Here is a 19,060-nt window from a genome sequence, read left to right as displayed (position 1 = left end):
TTTCCTTTTGTTGACTTCCTTGGCAATACATAAGCAAATTACGCTACCCCTCAGGCAGGACCTTCTGTCCCAAGGTCCTGTCTTCTGCCAGGAGATCCATCAGTTGAAACTAATGGCTTGGCTCCTGAACGGCGCAGGTTGAGCGATCAAGGACTTTTGTCCAAGGTAATATACGCTCTTGAGCTGTAAAGGGTCTACCTCTATGATATACTCGAGCGTTTGCAGAAAATTAACCAATTGGTGTAGTCCAAATATTCCAAATTTAAATAATCCTAATCTAGCGAAGATTTTTGAGTTTCTACAGGAAGGCCTAGATAAGGGTTTTAGCCCTAGAACCTTGCGAGTACAGATAGCAGCTCATAGTTCTGTGTTTTATGTCCAACTAAGCGAGAATAGATGGATATGCAGATTTCTGCAGGGAGCTGATCGTCTTAAATCGTTTGTTAGGAAATTCCTGCCTGGGACCTCAATGTGGTCTAAGATGGTCTCTGTGAACCCCCTTTCGAACTTATAACGTCAATACCGGTCAGAAACCTGTCTATTAAAGTAGCCTTCTTAACACCCATTACGACCGCTAAAGAATTAGCGAATTATGAACTTTATCCTGTAGGGAACTATACTTAAATTTTCTGGATCATAGAATAGTTTTTAACAAGAAATCCCTGGAGCAGGAGGAACATAGTGTAGCTATAACCTTTTATTCAAAGGGTCAAACTAGCTAGTACGTTCAGAAGTTTCTCAGAACACCAACAACCTCGAAGTCTCCGTAGCCCTCTAATCGAGGGGTTAACTCGGTGATTGGGTTCAGAATTTTTGGAACTTCACACGTTACCTCAGCCTAGTTTAGTGCACAGGGGTATACATAAATCCCTCTAAATTGCACTCCAATAGAGACTTCAGGGTAATCTCAGCAGAAAAGAGAAGATCCACTCCTCCCAGATCTAGTCCACTATATATAGATAACTTCCCATGTGGCTATATCTGATGGAGAATAGACCATTGATAACTTAGAAAAAATTCCAAAATTGATTACTTCCAATCCAAAATAAGGAGAGGAAAGATAATCCATCAATTATATGGAATAGTCTTAGGACGTCACTTAAGAAAAATTTACGTGGTTCGACGCGTTTCTGCTACAGTTAGAGTAGCGTCATCAGGAACCAAATTCCATATCTGGACGTCAAAAAGTCAGTAAACAACGTCCTTAAACTGCACGATAAAAATTGGATTGTAGCGGCAGTTGTAAAGGTAAAGGAGAGGTAGACGATGCTAGCATTCAAAGGGTTAAATATCCCCCAGAGATTCCCCCCTAGAAAGCAATAAGAACGAGAGAAGGTAGCAGCACCACAGAGGAATATATTAAGAATTAATAAAAGCAGAATTTTGAACCAGTTAAAAAAATATTAAAATATATTTATATATTATATTAAAGGGTCATGTACTCTTTTGGAAGTGCGGAGACCAAACCTGTGTATACAATGTGCGTTTAAGATCTTCTAATTATTTATTTATTTTTTGTAAAGGCAAAACCTACTTTCATCATAAAGTTGAATCTATTGTCACTTCATAACAAAATCTTATTGATGCACACATTTTTTTACAATGTTGATGCCATGATTGCATGGTCGATGTGAACTCTTCTTTAGGCCTCATGTCCACGGGGAAAATCAGGCCCGCTACGGATTCTACATGTAGAATCTGTAGCGGGTCCCTCCTGCCCCGCGGACATGAGGCATTAAAATAGGAATTTAAAAGAATTAACTCACCCGCAGTGGGCCGGGAAGGTCTTCTCTTCCTCACGGCCGGATCTTCTTTTTCGGCCGGCGGATGAACGCGGCACGTTGCCGAAGTGCCGCGCGCATGCATCGGACACATCCGCCGAGCCGAAGCAAGAAAGATCCGGCCGTGAGGAAGAGAAGACCTTCCCGGTCCGCTGTGGGTGAGTTTATTCTTTTAAATTCCTATTTTAGGTCTCCTGCAGATCCGGACGGCTTCCATAGGCTTCAATAGAAGCCCGCGGGAGACCCGCACGAAAATGGAGCATGGTCCAGATTTTTTCATGCTCCATTTAAAAAAAAAAATCCCTTTTATTGACCATCCGCGGGTATTTATCTACCCGCGAGTGGTCAATGCATCCCTATGGGGTGCGGATCCGCGTGCGGGAGAAGAGTTAAAATCCGCTGCGGATTTTAATTCTTCTTTTGCCCTTGGACATGAGGCCTTAGGGGTCTGTTTTGTCAACTGGAAAATTGCTGATGCAAGAGCGGCATGCATGACTGGAAAACATGCGACCATAGAGAGCATCCTTCATTCAAGTCTCCTCTATTACAGCAATACAATGAAGGCACCATTCATACCATCATCACGTGTTAAGATCACCTGACACATTGTCATGCGTGCTGCCTTGTGATTTTCTTCATTTGCAGCACACACCTAGATGAAACCCTCTGCATCTTCAGGTCTTCATGCAAGATGTTGTGCTCAGATCCTGCAGAAATGCTGACTTTGCAGGCTATCAATTGGCAGTCCTTCATAACTACTTGCTCCATCAAAGTTATTTTTGCTGCGTGTTTTTTTTTTTTTGTTTTTTTTTATAACGTACCGTATATACCGGCGTATAAGGCGACGGGGCGTATAAGACGACCCCCCAACTGTCACCTTATACGCCGGTATACAGTGGAGAAAAAAAAATAAATTCATTACTCACCTCCCACGGCGTTCTGTCGCGCTCCGGCAGGATGTCGCTCGCTCCGGCAGGATGTCGCTCGCTCCTCGTCCCCGGCGCAGCATAGCTTTCTGAATGCGGGGCTTGAAATCCCCGCTTCCAGAAAGCTAATACACACGCCGGCAGCCATGACATCATTGAATGGCTGTGATTGGCTAAAGCACACGTGGCTTCAGCCAATCACACTATTCAATGACATCATTGAATGGGTGTGATTGCTAACACGTGCGCCTTCAGCCAATCACAGCCATTCAATGATGTCATTGAATAGTGTGATTGGCTGAAGCCACGTGTGCTTTAGCCAATCACAGCCATTCAATGCTGTCATGGCTGCCGGCGTGTGTATTAGCTTTCTGGAAGCGGGGATTTCAAGCCCCGCATTCAGAAAGCTATGCTGCGCCGGGGACGAGGAGCGAGCGACATCCTGCCGGAGCGCGACAGAACGCCGTGGGAGGTGAGTAATAAATTTTTTTTTTACACTTTTTTTTTTTTGTATTACCGGCGCATAAGACGACCCCCGACTGCAGAGCAGATTTTTCGGGGTTCAAAAGTCGTCTTATACGCCGGTATATACGGTATATGGTTATGCCTTTTTTTCCTTTTTTTTTGTTTTGAGGGTAAAAAGCTAAAAAAATTCATTTTTTTTTTTTTAATCCAGTATTTTTGTGCTAAAATAAATTATGGGGACGGGTTCGTCATTTTTCTTTTGGACGTTTTTATATAATATGTATGGTTTCGGATTACAGGGAGCTTACAGCGACTGTTTTGGTTGGTGCTGGCTTTGGGTAATTTTCTTTCTTGTGTATATATTGTTTTATCCTGTAATTTTGTTTTAGTTGTGTATGTAATTATGTTTTTTACTATCTATGTGCCCCATAACGTCATGTAAGACCTCTGGGGGACATATATATATTTTTTTTTTAATTAAATTTGGAATTTTTCCATTGTAGCTGGGGCATCCATAGGAGCCCCAGTTAGAGGGGAAAATATCCCCTGTAGTGACAGTCACTGGCAGAGCTGGTCAGGATCTGCTGGGACCCTTCAGCTCTGCTGTAGCAGGGAATCCTGGCAGTCACGTTACCCCCGGGCTCCTGTAGTGGAAGTTACATTTCCGCTTTGACTTTTTACCACACAGCACTCATTGAGGGCTATGTACTCGGGATAGAAGACCGAAAGGGTTAAAAACCCCTCCTGCCTTCTCCAGCTTATCAGCTGTTATTAACAGCTGACAACCCATCCTGCTTCTGATTCATTGCAGAAGCAGCAGGCTTTAATCCCCGCTCTAATTTTACATATAGCTGGGCTTAAAGCTCGGGAACAGGCGCTGTGTATTTACAGTGCCTGATCCTAAATGGGTTAAACGCTGCCATTTTAAGTATTGAAACCGCTTCTAACTCTAGCTGCTGTCACATGGGTCCTGTGCACTAGACGGTGCTGCCGTTTGTCTCGCTCCTTCAGCGAAGATTGTCCACATCTTCCATGTGTCCCATGTTTCCATCTGTTCTTATTCCTGACAAAAAATTAAATTTAGGAGACCTTTAAATTTTAATGCACCTCATAGTGGGTGGATCAAAAAATTGAGTACCCCTTAAAAGTATAGAATACAAAACTACAGATTTTTGGGGGGGGTTTACAAAAATAAAATTGGCATGAGATCAGTATATGAAAATTGTATTGCTGTTTCATCTTCAGATGGATGTGTGTGGTGATGTATGTGCTTCTGGTCAAGGTCTAATTGCTGAATCATTTCTAACTCTTCTCTTCACTGTTATAAGAAGTTTCCTTGTATACGATGGTGCTTATATGCTCTCCAAACAAAATATCTGCACCTTCAACCTCTTCCGGGAACTGAGCTTCCTTCTTGTTACAATTGGCTACGGCCATTCGCAAATGGCTTAATTGAAGTTTTGGAGTTATGTTTGGCTTTTTCATTGGTATTGGTGATCTTTTTATATGCAATATCATTCACTGATCAGTTTTGTTAAGTGTATGGCAGACACAGAGTTTGTCTTTTCCCATTTCCAGAACAGTCATACATTTGACAGCTCTGTAATTGAAGGGCGATAAACTTGAGATGAGATAGGCACTTCGAAGACAGCACAGGAGCAAAAGGGTTGACTAAATAACCATCCAAGAGGACTGGGAAAATTGAAGTAATGATGCATTAGCATGAATAGATAATTGCTAAATATTTTTAGCAAAGAAACTCCATCGTACCCTACACAAAGGATGACCATCTGAAAACCATATTTCTGGACGCTCCCGTTCTATGTTACAGGCAACCTCCAAAATTCGAGGAACTTTACAATCAGGAATGCATTGCCCTCTGACACACAAAAAGAAACTTATTCCTATAATGTAAGAAGCTGCAAGATCTGGTCACATGTACTGACCGCAGACAGGATGCAAATCCCCAACACACAGAAGGACTAGAAGATCCTTGGGACATTCACATGTTCCACGTCCGATGTTGTGTACCTGATCCTGTGCAGTGAACGTTCTGTTGGGGGGCTTAATGTTTAAGAAACAGGACAAAAACTGAAAGAGGATGAGATCTCACCGCCACATAAAGAAAGAAATACAGAATTACCTGTGGCCAAGCACTTTTCTAGTCACGGACACAACATAGAACACATGAAAGTTGTTCTACTCAAAGGCAATTTCAAATCACAAAGCCATAGATGAATTTGGAAGTATAATTTATAACAACTTTTGACTCTTGACACGGGGCTAGATTCTTCAAGAGTATTAATACGTGACTGGGAAGTATGAGAAATCTATAGCACAGATAACACTCACTAACACTAAGGGCTCATACCCATGGCCGTGGCGGACTCCGCTTACGAAATATCGCAGCGGAGTCCACCACAGCGCCCCACAAAACCTTCGTATTCACCTCACGGAACCGCCGCATTATTCCCATCTCTCGAGTCGGCGCGCGTGTGCAGTACAGCGCATGACGCACCAGCAGTGGGCGGGGACACGTATTCACACCATACTTCCGCTGTCCTACAGCAGAAGCATACCGAGACGGCCGGCTTCCTTTGACTGCAATGGAAGCCGGCCACGCGTATTCCCGTGGCAATTAGAGCATGCCGTGGTTTCTTTCACGATGCGGATTTCCGCAGCATGAACATTGAGCTATCCACATCCATAACGGTGCCTGTGTGTATAATATATATGTTCGCCTCTTCGGATCTATTTTATTATACATGAGGAAGAACCCTGAGAGGTTCGGTTCGAAAGCTCGCTACAGCATCATGTATTTTTGTTAGCCATTAAAAGGTATCATATCTGCTTGGTTTCTCTTGCTGGAAACCATCACATTCTATCTGTATATTTCACCATAATCAGAACCAGAGCATTTTTAATTTTCCATTGACAGATCTATACGCGTGCTTGTTTTATCCAGGATGACTTGTTTTTTTATTTATTTTTTTTGTATCATTTTGAGGTATATGACTTTTTTTGTTTACTTTTTTATTCCCGTTTCAGGGAAGTGAAGTGACGAGAAAATTGGCTACTTTTGGCATTTTTGTTTTCCTTTAACAAAATTTACGATGCTAGATTAAATATTTTCTAGTATGGGATGTTACAGATGTAGTGATAACCAATATTTTTTTTTAACTTTTTTGAGAACGTTTTAAAATGCATTTTTCTGTATAAATAACTAGCATCTGCGGAGTTAAACAGCACAGAGAAGTCATTAGATTAGCAAGTACTTCTCACTACTTTTACAAGGGAAAACCCATTTGTGACATTTGGAGATCAAAGATGTTCCTCTGATATAGGGTGTGATTCCATGAACAAAAATCCATGTTGCCCCTCTCTTGGACCAGGGGGGAGGCAGAAGAGACACAGATCTTATCTGCTGTCTGCCCTTTCCTACACACACTTAAATGACAGCTGCATTCCCACACTTCAAACTGCTGTACCTCTGGTTCTATGGGTTTTATGGACAAGCTTCTGGTGTCCTTTTAAATTAACACTGATAGAACCGGAGCTACAGCCATTTAAATGTAAATGAGCTCTGTTCATCCAAAACTGTAATGTTCATTCTTCAGGAAAAGGACAGAGCTTGTCCTAAACTGTAGGGGGGGGGGGGGGGGGGGGGTTAATCCCATTGCTGGGAATGTACATTGCAGCTAATGTTCAGGGATAAACTATAAAATGAGTGGACTGTGTTTTGAGTAGTTTCCCTATGATTTGATCATAACTGCTCTTTTACAAACATGAGTTTTTTTTCTTTTAACTGAGCAGAGCAGTTGCTAGGAAATTTACCTTCTTCGCAGCAACTTAATAAGCTTAGCATTCGCAGCAGCCTAAATTCTCAAGGGGCTGGTGAAGTGACCATCAGCACTCACTTAAAATGGTTGTGTGTTTTTCTTGATATGTACAGTAAAGTGGCAGTAAATATCCTATTCCCGCTACTGTGCTCCATTATTGGAAGTTCATCACTTGTAATGACAGTGATTATAATCATATGTTAGGTGCAGTTGGCTCTTAACAGGAGTTTCACGCTGTAGCTATTGTCATTACATCTCGGTTTCCAGTACTTTTGATAGCAAGAATTTGCCTTTTAAAACATCAGAACCCTAAGAAAGGCCTAATAGACCCGTTCTAATTCAATGGAATCTGTCAAGGCTGTTCTATGTCCATTCAAAAATGGATCCAGCAGAGCTATCGTAGATCTGCAATAAAGTAGCCTGAACAGAGCTTTACAAGATGTGATCACATGAAGTATTCACACATTTTTTTTCTGTGAACACCGCTACACAGAAGGGTATTGGAGGTCTTGGTTATCTAGAATGCTGGCTCCAAGGATGAACTTACTAATATAACTTGCTAGGCTGAATGACATGGGTGGCATGTTAGACTGTACAAAGTGACCACCCTAGATCTTAATGTCCTTGTGTATAGCAGTTTATAGGAAATAGAACATCAGTTTTGGTTTTTTTTTGTTTACTTATTAAAACCAGATGGTGAAAGGTTTTTTCTAATGTTCTTATTTTCGGATTGTAGTTTTTAATTCTGTTGTCTGTACATATCTAAGGGGGCCGCCATCTTACCTGAGCTGCAGTTAACAGTATCTAGAGACATGCGTTGTAGCAGCCTCATGGGCCATAGTCACAATGGACAGGAGAGAAACAATTGATTTCTACTGGAAACTGTTTTAGGCATGCCCAGTGGTACGAGAGAGATCATTGTGCAAAGAGGGGAAGAAGGTGATCTGTGACCATAATCTGTTGTGAATGGTAGATCCTGGATTACCTAGGTATTAGTGCAGTATATCGCCACCAGAAATATGGGTTGGCTGGGCTGACCTACAAGTAACACCCAGGTCACGCCCACAGGTGACAAAAGCCCTGGAGTGGAGGCATACTAAACTAAAGGCCCGTTTACACTAGACAAATGTTGGCCAAGCTACGTCTGACACTCGTCCCTATGTGTGCTCGGCCCCGTGCTGCTACATAGGAGCTAGTATTGCTGGCTCGCTCAGCAGGGAGTCCGGGCAGCTGGACAAGATTTTCTCTTTTTGCTGTCCCCTGCCCTTGTCCATTCACTTTGGCAGCTGCAGTACTGAACGGTTGCTGCTAAACTGAATGGAGAGGGACTGAGGGAGAGAAGTCTCCTCCAGCTGCCTCTCCTCCCTGCTGGTCGCTCGGTTAGTGAGCCAGCCAGTAATACTTTAGTATGTCTCCACCAGGGTGTGAAACTGGGCGTGACCTGGCTGTTAAATGTAGGTCAGCCTGGCCAACCCATACTCTCAGTGGAGACATACTACACTAATACCAATTACTTATTTGTATAGGTCTTAAAGGGGTTCTGACATGAAAAAAAAAAATTGTACTCACCTTGCCTGGCCTGGCCCGATCGCCAGGCATGTCCCCTCCAGCCGGCATCTTCTTCTGTGCCTTTAAAGCAGAGCAGGAGCGGTCAAAAAAACCGCTTCCTGCTCTGGTCCGTCCGTCAGGCACTTCCGAGGTCAACGGACGGACCCCACAGTGCTTGCTGTGGGCGGCCCGTCCGTCCTGCTGAACTCCGGAGTGCTGAGCATGCGCAGTGGAGACGCGGCCCATCCTGACTCCTGTCAGAGGGCACCTCTCCACTGCGCATGCGCGCGATCCCGGAGCGGCGCGGCTGCTGGAGGAAGAAGACTGCCTGCCGGGAGGCATACTAGCACCTTCTGCTTAGGTTAAGCAGCGCTGCTGATTAGAGCCACCTGATTGGCTCTTCGGCACCACGTGACTGCACAGCGTGCACCAATCAGGTGGCTCTAGTCAGGCTGCTTAACCTAAGCAGAAAGTGCTAATATGCTGCCGGGAGATGACCCCCCCCGATGTCAACAACAACAGGAGAACAGGTAAGTATAAGATTTTTATGCTTTAGCAGCCATTAACCCATGGGTTCCCTGGGTCCATTAGGCAGACCAGGGAACAATGGCTGCTAAAGCATAAAAACATTATTCATGTCAGAACCCCTTTAACTTTTCTTTGTAATACTACCTGCAATAAGGCAAACTACTGAAAAACTAGTTTGTTTAGTTTTTTTTTCCTCTACAGAACAGGAACTTGTCAGCCTATTTTGTCTTGGTTGTCAGTGTGCAAATTGCAGGATTTTAGGACCTTTTCTTTTTTTCTTTAATCTATACCCTAGCATTAAAAATTAAATTAGCAAAAAAAAAAAAAAAAACGAATTAAATGGTCACTGCACTTTGTGCCTCCATGTTAACTAGCAAAAATGCAAGTCGCTTCACCTGAAGTGTGTGGGTTTTTTGTTTTTGTTTTTTTTTTTTTGTGCTGAAAAATCACTAAAGTGCTGACGAATAGAGGTGTTCCTTGCTTCCAATTTACAGTCAATTGTCTTTTGTCAGGGAAAGTCTGTCTCCTTTCAGTTAACAAGCCTTATGACAAGTGAAATAGTGACTCACTATGCCTATAGAATTCTATAGAGAGAGGAGGGAAGAAGAGGGAAAGATGATTCACGCATGGCTGCAGTAACTATTACCGTGTGTTATAGGTACTGAAATCACCGCTACACTGCTCAGTACTTCTCTAGAATCTTAATGCTGATGCTATAAATCTGTGTGTGCCACAGAGAGCTAGGGAGCAGAATCTACCATTTTCACTATGCTCAGTGTATAGACTGACATACTAGCTAGTCTAAATCCAACACCTTGGGGAAAACTTAAAATAAGAAAATGTATCATATAAGTGATATAATGGGCAGATATAGTGGTGTTTCTCATATGTAAACACGTCAACTGAAAAGTTATCTGAAAGTGCAAGTATGCGTTGACGTAGAAAATATGTATTCTATAAATTGTTTTTTAATGACTTTTCCCTTTTTTAATAGGGATAACGCATTATATTCTCATGGTATCACTGTATAGGGTATACTTTTATACTAGGAGTAACCAGGATATGCCAGTGTTCTTGTAAATGATGCATTGTTTCTAAGAATGTTTATCTCTTTCCAGATGAAAAACGAGAAATTAGCAGCTTGTGTGACAAAGTGTCCCTTTATAAAGGAGACATCACTCAACTGGAAGTTGACGCCATTGTAAATGCTGGTAAGTCGCAATTGCAATATGTGTACATGTATACTAAGCCTTTTAATTTGAATACAAGTTGAATAGAAATGTTCTGTGTCTCGTGTTCATTAGCACAGCTGCTATCCCAGCTTCAGACGTAAAAATACTCTTAGAAAACGTTTTTCTGTATCAGTCTAAAGTCTGCATTTAAAAGACTTTCTCTTATGTGATTTTGCTTTCTTTTTAATGGTTTTATTTTGGGCCACTTTTTTTTGTTTGTTTGTTTTGTTTTGGTTACTTGGCCTTCAACTACTTTAGAATTTTGTTGTTTTGCTTGTAATTGTGCACTTCACCCATTTCAGTTTAATGATGCATAGTTTTGCTCGGTATGACATTCCCGTATGTGAAATCTTTTTTTTTTTTTTTACACATACAAATATATTATACTAAGAAAATGGTTGCCTAATGGTTTTATAGCTTCAATTCCAGAACGTGGGTATATTATCCAGGTTTAAATAAATGATGCTTCCAGTCGCTGCACAGATTTCTTTATTTCTGTAAATTTAAGCTGTTTTACTTGTGGCATGTTTGCTAATGTCTGATATTTTCTTTGTTCAGTAAAAACAGAATACCACCCCTTAGCAGGTTATATTTCTGAGGGTTTGCTAGAGGAAAAAAACCTTTATAGTGGCTGTGGTATAACATGCGGTGATGATTACGCTCTATGGAAGTCACTCAACACTTGGGTTGAGAAGCATCATCTTGCTACTTTGATCAGCAGCACTGTTTATTACCTCTCTACCTAGGAACAGTGGTGGTCATATATAAGGCTGATCTCCTCCGAGCACAGTAGACTTCGTTGTTGCTTTTAATTCCGTGGATTGATGACACATATAACAATGGCAAAACTGGTGGCAGAAAAGATCTGCCCCATCTGAGTTTTGCCTAAATATGTCTGTTGCTATATTTTTCCACAGAAAAGCTCATTAGCAAATCATGAAGATTTTGTGAGTCTGAACAAATGCTTTTAGCTGATGTAGGTCTCACACACTCCCTGATGGCTAATGCACACTCTAATGTAGCAGGCATGGCTGTGGAGCAAGTACAGTAGTTAACTGTGTCTCTTATCCGTTTGGACACTAGAGCCCTTGAAAAAGGAGCATGCAAAAACCTTGAATAGCATCATCCATGGAACATAATGAACTTTTTCCATGGGATCACCAAAATTGGGCACCAGGAGAACTAATACTGTACACTTTTGATCACTCCTGCCGTAAACATTAAAGGGGTTTCAGAAAGTAAACCTTATACAGGTAGGTAATGGACTAGTATAAAAAGAGCCGCACATGCACATATTGATGTCCTCCCTAGCTAAGTGCACGACCCCGGTTCCTTGCTGCAGCTGTCGTATGCCATTCAGTGTACGCATGACCACTTAGCCAATCACTGGATTCTGCAGTCGTGCAGTTCATAGTGTTATCACTGCTGAAGCAATTGATTGCTTGAGTGGTCACACGTATAGTGAGTGGAACATGACCAATGCAGTTTCTTCTGGTACTCCTAGGACAGTCTGTAACGACTGTGGAAAAAAAACCCTTTTACCTCCCATTTTCCGGCAAGGAAGGACTTCAGTAACAAAGGATGTTTTGTGATATGTCCATGTGGAGAGGAGACACCAGCTGACGATGAGCGGACACTACACATCCTCCTGTCCTTGTATAACTTTAGGTGAGCTCCATGGGGATAGTAACAAACTTTTGATAAATACGTAAGTTTACCATTTGTGGACTCTGCTGTAAAATGCTTAGACTTTCTTGGTCTCATAGTTGACCTGTGACCATTTAAAATCTCCATATCAGAAGGGAATAGACAAGAATGGAAAGGGTGTTTTTTTTTCTTCCTTCTTTTAGGGTGGGAGGGGGGGGGGGTTGGTTTTGGGAATTTGTGCGAGCTTGTTAGTGTGGTGTGTGTGGGGGGAGGGGCCTAGCCAAACCTTTTATGGCAAAATAAGGTGCTCCAAATTTTGTAATTTTTTTGGTATTGCCACTTTCAAGCAAGTGTTGAAAAAAAGGGGGCAGGCTTTAATGGGAGGAAGCATGGCCTGACAAATTTTATTACTCTTTAATCCAGAAAATGGCTCAAATCTGCCCCTAGTCATAGCAGTATAGTTTTATTTTCTGGCTTAAACTGCAGTATGTGTTTCTCACCTTCAACAGACTTCAGTTTAAGACAACCGTTTTCAGAATTCTTCCCCCGTGTACGCATAGAAGCTCTTATAGCCCACGGAAAGTGTGCGTGTGACTTATTGAAATGTCAAGGATTACATTTGTCACCACCGGGTCGCTAATGATTTAACGCCGCACCATGGGGGTTTGTTGCAGGAAAGGACTCAGTAAGTAGTCCCTAAGAAGTAGTTATGGTTCCCCAGTGGTCTCGGCACCACTGGGACTTGAAGCAGCACAAAATCCTAAGCCACATGAGCAACGGGGTTACTAGGAACCTGGTACTCTATATAAGTTTTGTGCTTTTCCTGACAGAATAGAAAGTTAGCAATTTATAAAATTGGAAAGTGAGCCTTATTTAATAATCTTTTCAGTCTGTGTCCCAACAGTGTTTTGTACCCCCGTGCTATTTTTCATTGAATGTTATGGTGTATGAGCCCATGTGGCAGCTCTTTATACTATACTATACTGTGCTCACTGCCAGATGTACGCAGCTCAGCTGTATGAAGTACCATGTATTGTGCCAAGTACGTTACTCTGCTTATTAGACATAAGCAAACATGGCATGTCACAGCCAAGTTTAATGCCAAAGCTAATTTCATAACCATGCATCACAAACTTTGCTGGACCTAGAAATCTTAGGTCTCAGCACTGTTCTGTGCAAAAGTTTTAAGCAGGTGTGGATAAAATGCTGCAAAGAATGCTTTCAAAACACGCAAGTGTTAATAGTTTATCTTTGTCAGTTAATGAAATGCAAAGTGAATGAACAAAAGAGAAAACTCAATCAAATCCTTCTTTGGTGTAAGCAACCGTCTTCAAAATGGCACCAATTCTTCTAGGTATACATGCACACATCTTTTTGATGGCATTCGGCAGGGAGGTTATCCCAAACATCTTAGAGAACGAAGTACAGATCTTCTGTAGATGTACACTTGCGCAAATCCTTCTGTCTCTTTGTGTAAACCCAGACAGACTCATTATTGTACCGCTATCAGCACATCAGCAAGACTTTTATGAAAAATGTGTACCTGGGTTCCCCTGGCTTCTACCAGTTGTGAGCTGATGTCACTGCTGGAATCTGTTTTAGAAGGGAATAAAGGATGATGCTCCTTTCATTTGCTGCACTTATTTTCCTTGGTCAACCACTGTGTCTATAGTCCTCAAACGTTGCTTGGATTGTTTTTTGTGACTTCTTCAAAAAGTCTAAACTGCACATCTTGAAACCCCAAGTCTGCTTGGGAATTTTTGCCTGGGAGAGACCTTGCTGATGCAACATAACTACCTTGTGTCTTGTTTTGCTATAATGTATAACCTGTGACATATGATGATCATTATCACCTGTTTGGCATAATTGGTTAATCACACAGCTGATTATAAGGGCTCCTGCACTCTGGCGAGAGTGATATTGGGCTGTGATTCACAGCCCGATATTGCCCTCGCTATCATTCTGAAAGGTGTTTTCACATGGAAACAGCCTCGCATCCCTGCGGAAGCTCCCTTCATCCCAGCAGTGGCTGTCACAGCTGCGGCAGGAGATTGCGATGTTCTCCCATTGTTTTCAATGGGTGCGGTGCTGCTGCCACCAGCCCAATTGAAAGCATGTGGAAACCCCTGGATGCAACAGTTTCACTTACCTGCGGGGCTGAAGGAATCCCCTGCTGCAGCTACCACAGCCCCGGCAGGTGATCACGATGTTCTCCCATTGTTTTCAATGCTGCCAGCCCCATTGAAAACAATGGGTGATATTGCAAAAAAAAAGTAGATTGCTGCAATTTTAATTTTTTTTTTCACTCGCAGGACTGAAAACATTGCAAATGAGAATGAAACCATTGAAAATCATTGGTTTCATAACCATGTGTTTTCAACTCCAAAATGCAATACAGGCTATTTCTAACCATGGGGCACCCCATCATTGAAGAGTTCTAGATGGAAACCAGTGCTGCTTACAGCTGACTCCTCGCAGTACTTGGCATATCTACTTATCTACTATGCCACTACTAGCTTTTATTTAGGCTGATGAAGCTAGTTCATTAAACAGTGCATTTGTTTGTTGATGGTAGCTATGGTCCACGAGAGTCTTTGATTTTTCTTACAGTATGTCACAATTATGTACCTGATAAACAGACCAATGATCATTTATAAGCTTCAAAGAGGACTTCTCATGGGGTAAAAACCTACCAAGACAGGACACGTGGTTCTATAACCGCAGTCCCACGGACTCCATCTGTATGGTCTCTTCTTCGTTGGTTTTCTAAAATACTCTCCTCCCTTCACCCGTATAGACTGTCGTTGTGGTCCAGCTCCTGGTGCTGTTAATATTTCAAGTGGGTGGTGCCTGCCATTGGTCAGTGAGCAAAGTCCAACATCACCCATTCAAGTGAATGAGACTGTGTAGCAATACCCGACCTATCATGTACAAGAGTGATGCCTGTTTTTAGACACCGGCATCCCCCTCCTAATATTTTTTTATACCAGTGAACAACCTGCATAATTCTCCTTCAATTAACAAACCTTAAAGTTTGACTCCTTTTGATTTCCTTTGTTTCATAAGATTAATATGGGTTTCCCAAGACAAAAAAAATTTGTTGTACTGTACACTGTGGGGAGCAGTGATTGGCTTTGGCTATCATGTGGTTATACGGGCACATCTCTGCTACAGCCAAGTAAACGCGGATCATTGGGCACCACCAGGGCAACAGAAGATTTAACAGCTGAATAGAGATGCTTTTGTGTTTTAATTCTTTTAATTTTACAAAACCCTTGTTTTACATTTTGGATCAGATCATTTTTATTGAAGTTATATTTTTGAATACAATTACCCCTTAATTTTCACACTTTAAACATGCATAGATGTAATATACGTATAACATATCATCACATCACCCAAACAATTCAGTAACATCAATCATAAATATATTTAAGAAAACCATAATTATCCCCATCCTCAACAATAATCAACATGGCACCAGGTGGAGTTGGTTAGCAGTAACTCGTGAGCTCTTTCCACAGCAAAGAAAGCTGACAAAGTATCTTCCCCCAAACGTTGATTTCAGCCATCCCTCAAAAAATTCTTGCATACAATCCTTCCACGTTTTATGGAACCACCACCAGTTGCAAATTATTTCTCCGTAGTCTATTTTCTAGATCATCCGTTTTATGTTGTAAGACTGCTTGCATTTGTGAATTGTATACTACGTAGGAAGAATTTCTTTCCATATCATTAATGTATGTCTCTGCTTTAAACAATGTTTCAGTAACTTTCTGCAAATTGTGTCTGCTAAATCCAGCATCCTGAGCAGAGAGGGAGGCAAAGACAGTATTACTTAGTCACTGCCAGACAAACCGCATGAAGCTGTTCGTGCGGGAACCGCGCTGAAATAGAGCATTTTGCAATTTGTTTTCCAGACCAAAAGGTCCGCAAAACAAATCTGCATGCTTTAATTTAGCTGTGGATGCCCATGTTTCTCTCTGGGCAGCTTAAACTGCGGATCGTCCATACCGGTGCCCTGCACGTATTCCGCAAATCAAGTCCACCCGTGGATATTGGGCCTTAGAGTAGGCTTGTTTTTGCATATCATTGTGCATGTACACAACTTTTGCTGAAATGTTTTGCATAATATTCACAGAAGCAGTTGAAGCATATAAAGCAGAGCCATATTTACCCTTCTCATTATAGTGAGATAACGTAATAAAAGTCTCAGCAGAGGAGACAAATGCAACTAATAGAGGTTTCATGAGCATTTCTAACTGGGGTTGCAGGAGGAATTGAGTGAGCGAATGCCAACAACCGGTTTGCCACATCTCAGCATTTCTCAGTAAAGGTGACCAGAATGGTCAAAGCGTTGTGTGCATTCCACATGATCGCACCACTCTGTATTCGGTATTGCCTCCTTGTTAAGCGGGCAGCCTCACAGTGCAATGTAGTTGCAGTAACGCTAGCAGATGCCTGCCCTTGAGCGCTGTCCTAAAATGCACATGCACCACCTGTTTCTTTCCTCCTCATTATCGCAGCGCTGATAAACGACACATAGGCCTCGCAACAGACTGGCCTCAGATGTCCCTGCTCCTCCACAACTGGAACCGTGGTGCAACACATCCAGAGACCAGCACAGCAGAGTCATAAACCTCAGGAAAGAACCAAAATGGGATAACAGATGGGAGCTCTCCTGGTGTCTCCACTGCTCACATAACGCGCTAGGCTTATTAAAAAAAAAACTTAGTGTTTTTTTTCATTCAAAACCAAGCGAAATGTGGCATGGGCATGCTTATTTATTTTTTTACTTGTTACTCTTATTTCTGCATTTTGAGAAGACCCCTTGAGTGGCCTGGTAACCACTTATTAAAGAGACTTTGAAAGGCCAATAGAGGACATAAGGAATTGCTTTACTTCTACATCCAGTTTCCACAATAGTAACTTACGAGTTGATGATGTCTGAACACGTCTAACTGCACTTGCTGTATATTGTTTCTGGCACACTTTCTTGCCATCGTAATTCCCTTTTTAATTTAATTGTTGCTGAAATGGTTCAATCATCATCTGTGTGGATTTCCATTTTATGTTCTTTAATTTTTCTTTTCTGCCTTTTTATAATCTTAATGTACTTCACTCCCAATTCAATGTATCATTCCTGCTCTGTCTTATGCCTCAGACTTTCTTTTTTTTTCATTTGAGATCCTAGGGTTAAAAGGATTTATTTTTTCTCTGCTCCAAATATTTTAGAGATTTACGTTTTTAAAGGGGTTGTCCAGTTATGTATGATTTTTTTTTAATCTATTCCCAGTTTAAGTCACCAATAGCTGATTGGCTCCTGCCTTCGGTCTGATCAGCTGTACATTGGGGCCAGTTTGCGCATGCATGCCGCTGTTCTCTGCCAGAAGCACGCAGATCCGTGCATACTGCTGTGGCATTGTATTGCTAGCATAGTGCCCATTCACTTCAATGGGAATGTCATATACCGCGCCATTGCTGTGTCTCCTGCTGTGAACACTAACACAGCAACCTGTTCCACAGCTGATTGTGGGGGTCCTGAGCTGTGGACTCCTGAAAATCAACTATTTAAAGTCAGTCTGGAGGCAACCCATTTATTACCTCTTCACAGGGTAAGTGACAAGAGTCTAATGAGTGGGGGTCTCACCAATGAGACTGCACCGATCCCAAGAACTTGGGTCTCCTGTCCCTCTTTTCTTGTTACTGCGGAATCGCTGCACCGTCCTGCAAAGGTTTCAGATTTGAATGAAGCTTGTGGCCAGTCATGTGGTATTGCTTCATTCTTTTCAATGGGGCTGATCAAGATTGTGCCTGACCCTGTTGAAATTAAAGAAGCAGCTTCACAAATGCGTGATCTCAGGCTCCATTCAATCAGACATCGCTGCAGGTCAACACAGTGATCCCGCAGTAATGAGGAGGGGGCACAGGACCCCAATTCTTAAGATTGGGGGGGAGGGGGCGTCTTTTTTATTTTATTTTTTTTATTTTTTTATACCTATTCTGTGGAGAGATAATTAAAGTCAGTTGTGAGCCCCTTCAATGATAAAGAATACTTAATCATTGACTTTACAGCAGGGCAACCCCCTTTAAGCCCCACCTTGCAGCTACTTTTAAGGAATGCGTACATGAAGCTACTATGAGGTCTGTGAGATAGGGCAGCTAAGACTTGCTACAATGGCACTTTCTGTGTGCCTTTTTCTGTTCTATGCCATGCAGCTGGAAAAAAAGGTACTTCAATGTTTACTGGCCTAACGAAGGACACTCCTCTGGCCTCTCAAGTGAATGGGGCCTATGGATGATGTCTGCTGCCGTTGAAATTATTCTGTATACATATCTATCAATCATGCTAATTTACATTTTCCTCATTGTCTGCACTTGCCTCTCAACACGATTTTATTTTAACATATTAAATCGTTGTCTTTTTACCCTTATTGAATGTCCATACTAGGTTTTTATCCTCCTCCATTATATTCCATTTCCTCCTATTCTACGCCGCACAAACAATGCTTCTCTATTGAAATCTGTTGGGTCCTAAGGATTTCAAGAGACACAATACACAGATAAGATGCATGTTATTAAATAGACTATTCCTATTGCTAAAAGCATGGCAGAAAAATATTAAGCCATCCAGCTGACAGCTGTTTGAACCGTAACCTCTTAGGGCTCCTCAACACAATAAACTTCCTATACAAATGCAATTTGGTTAGTTCTCTGCTACTTCTCCAAACTTGTAGTGTATCCTCCAGATGTCTCAGAAGTGCATTTGTCCATTTGCTTCTCTGAGCAATTAAGCTGCATAATCATTGTGTTGCCGTGTTATTGTCTGATAACATGTTCACCTGCTGTCTATTACCATAATGCGAGAAGGAGAAAAAAATGTTAATCAGTCTGATTGTTGCTAGATTCGTCATTGCATAGAGCTCTGTAACAGTATCTTGTACCTTCCTCTTTAATATGCAGGAATTCAGTTGTTCTGTCAACACTTCAGCTGCATGTGCTCTTAGGGTGGCTTTGCAAGGGATGACTGTTGAGTGCATAAGTGCCTAACAGTTGACCCAACGATTATTGCTCCTGTCCTTTTACTTACATAT

The 19,060-nt window shown here is 41.9% G+C and overlaps 1 protein-coding gene across 2 annotated transcripts in view; it reads left to right on the top strand.

Annotated features, from left to right (window-relative positions):
- Positions 1–19,060, top strand: part of MACROD2 (mono-ADP ribosylhydrolase 2) — a 1,963,046-nt gene that overhangs the window by 78,575 nt on the left and 1,865,411 nt on the right. For both annotated transcript variants that reach the window (XM_066595626.1, XM_066595625.1), the window contains exon 3: positions 10,206–10,298. In XM_066595626.1, coding sequence (XP_066451723.1) covers positions 10,206–10,298 — 93 coding nt within the window. The remainder of the gene's footprint in view (positions 1–10,205; positions 10,299–19,060) is intronic.

The sequence above is a fragment of the Eleutherodactylus coqui genome, chromosome 3 (genome assembly GCF_035609145.1).
Source record: "Eleutherodactylus coqui strain aEleCoq1 chromosome 3, aEleCoq1.hap1, whole genome shotgun sequence".
Taxonomy (NCBI): domain Eukaryota; kingdom Metazoa; phylum Chordata; class Amphibia; order Anura; family Eleutherodactylidae; genus Eleutherodactylus; species Eleutherodactylus coqui.
Note: the sequence above shows the minus strand (reverse complement) of the source record. Positions and strands in the feature narration are given on the sequence as shown.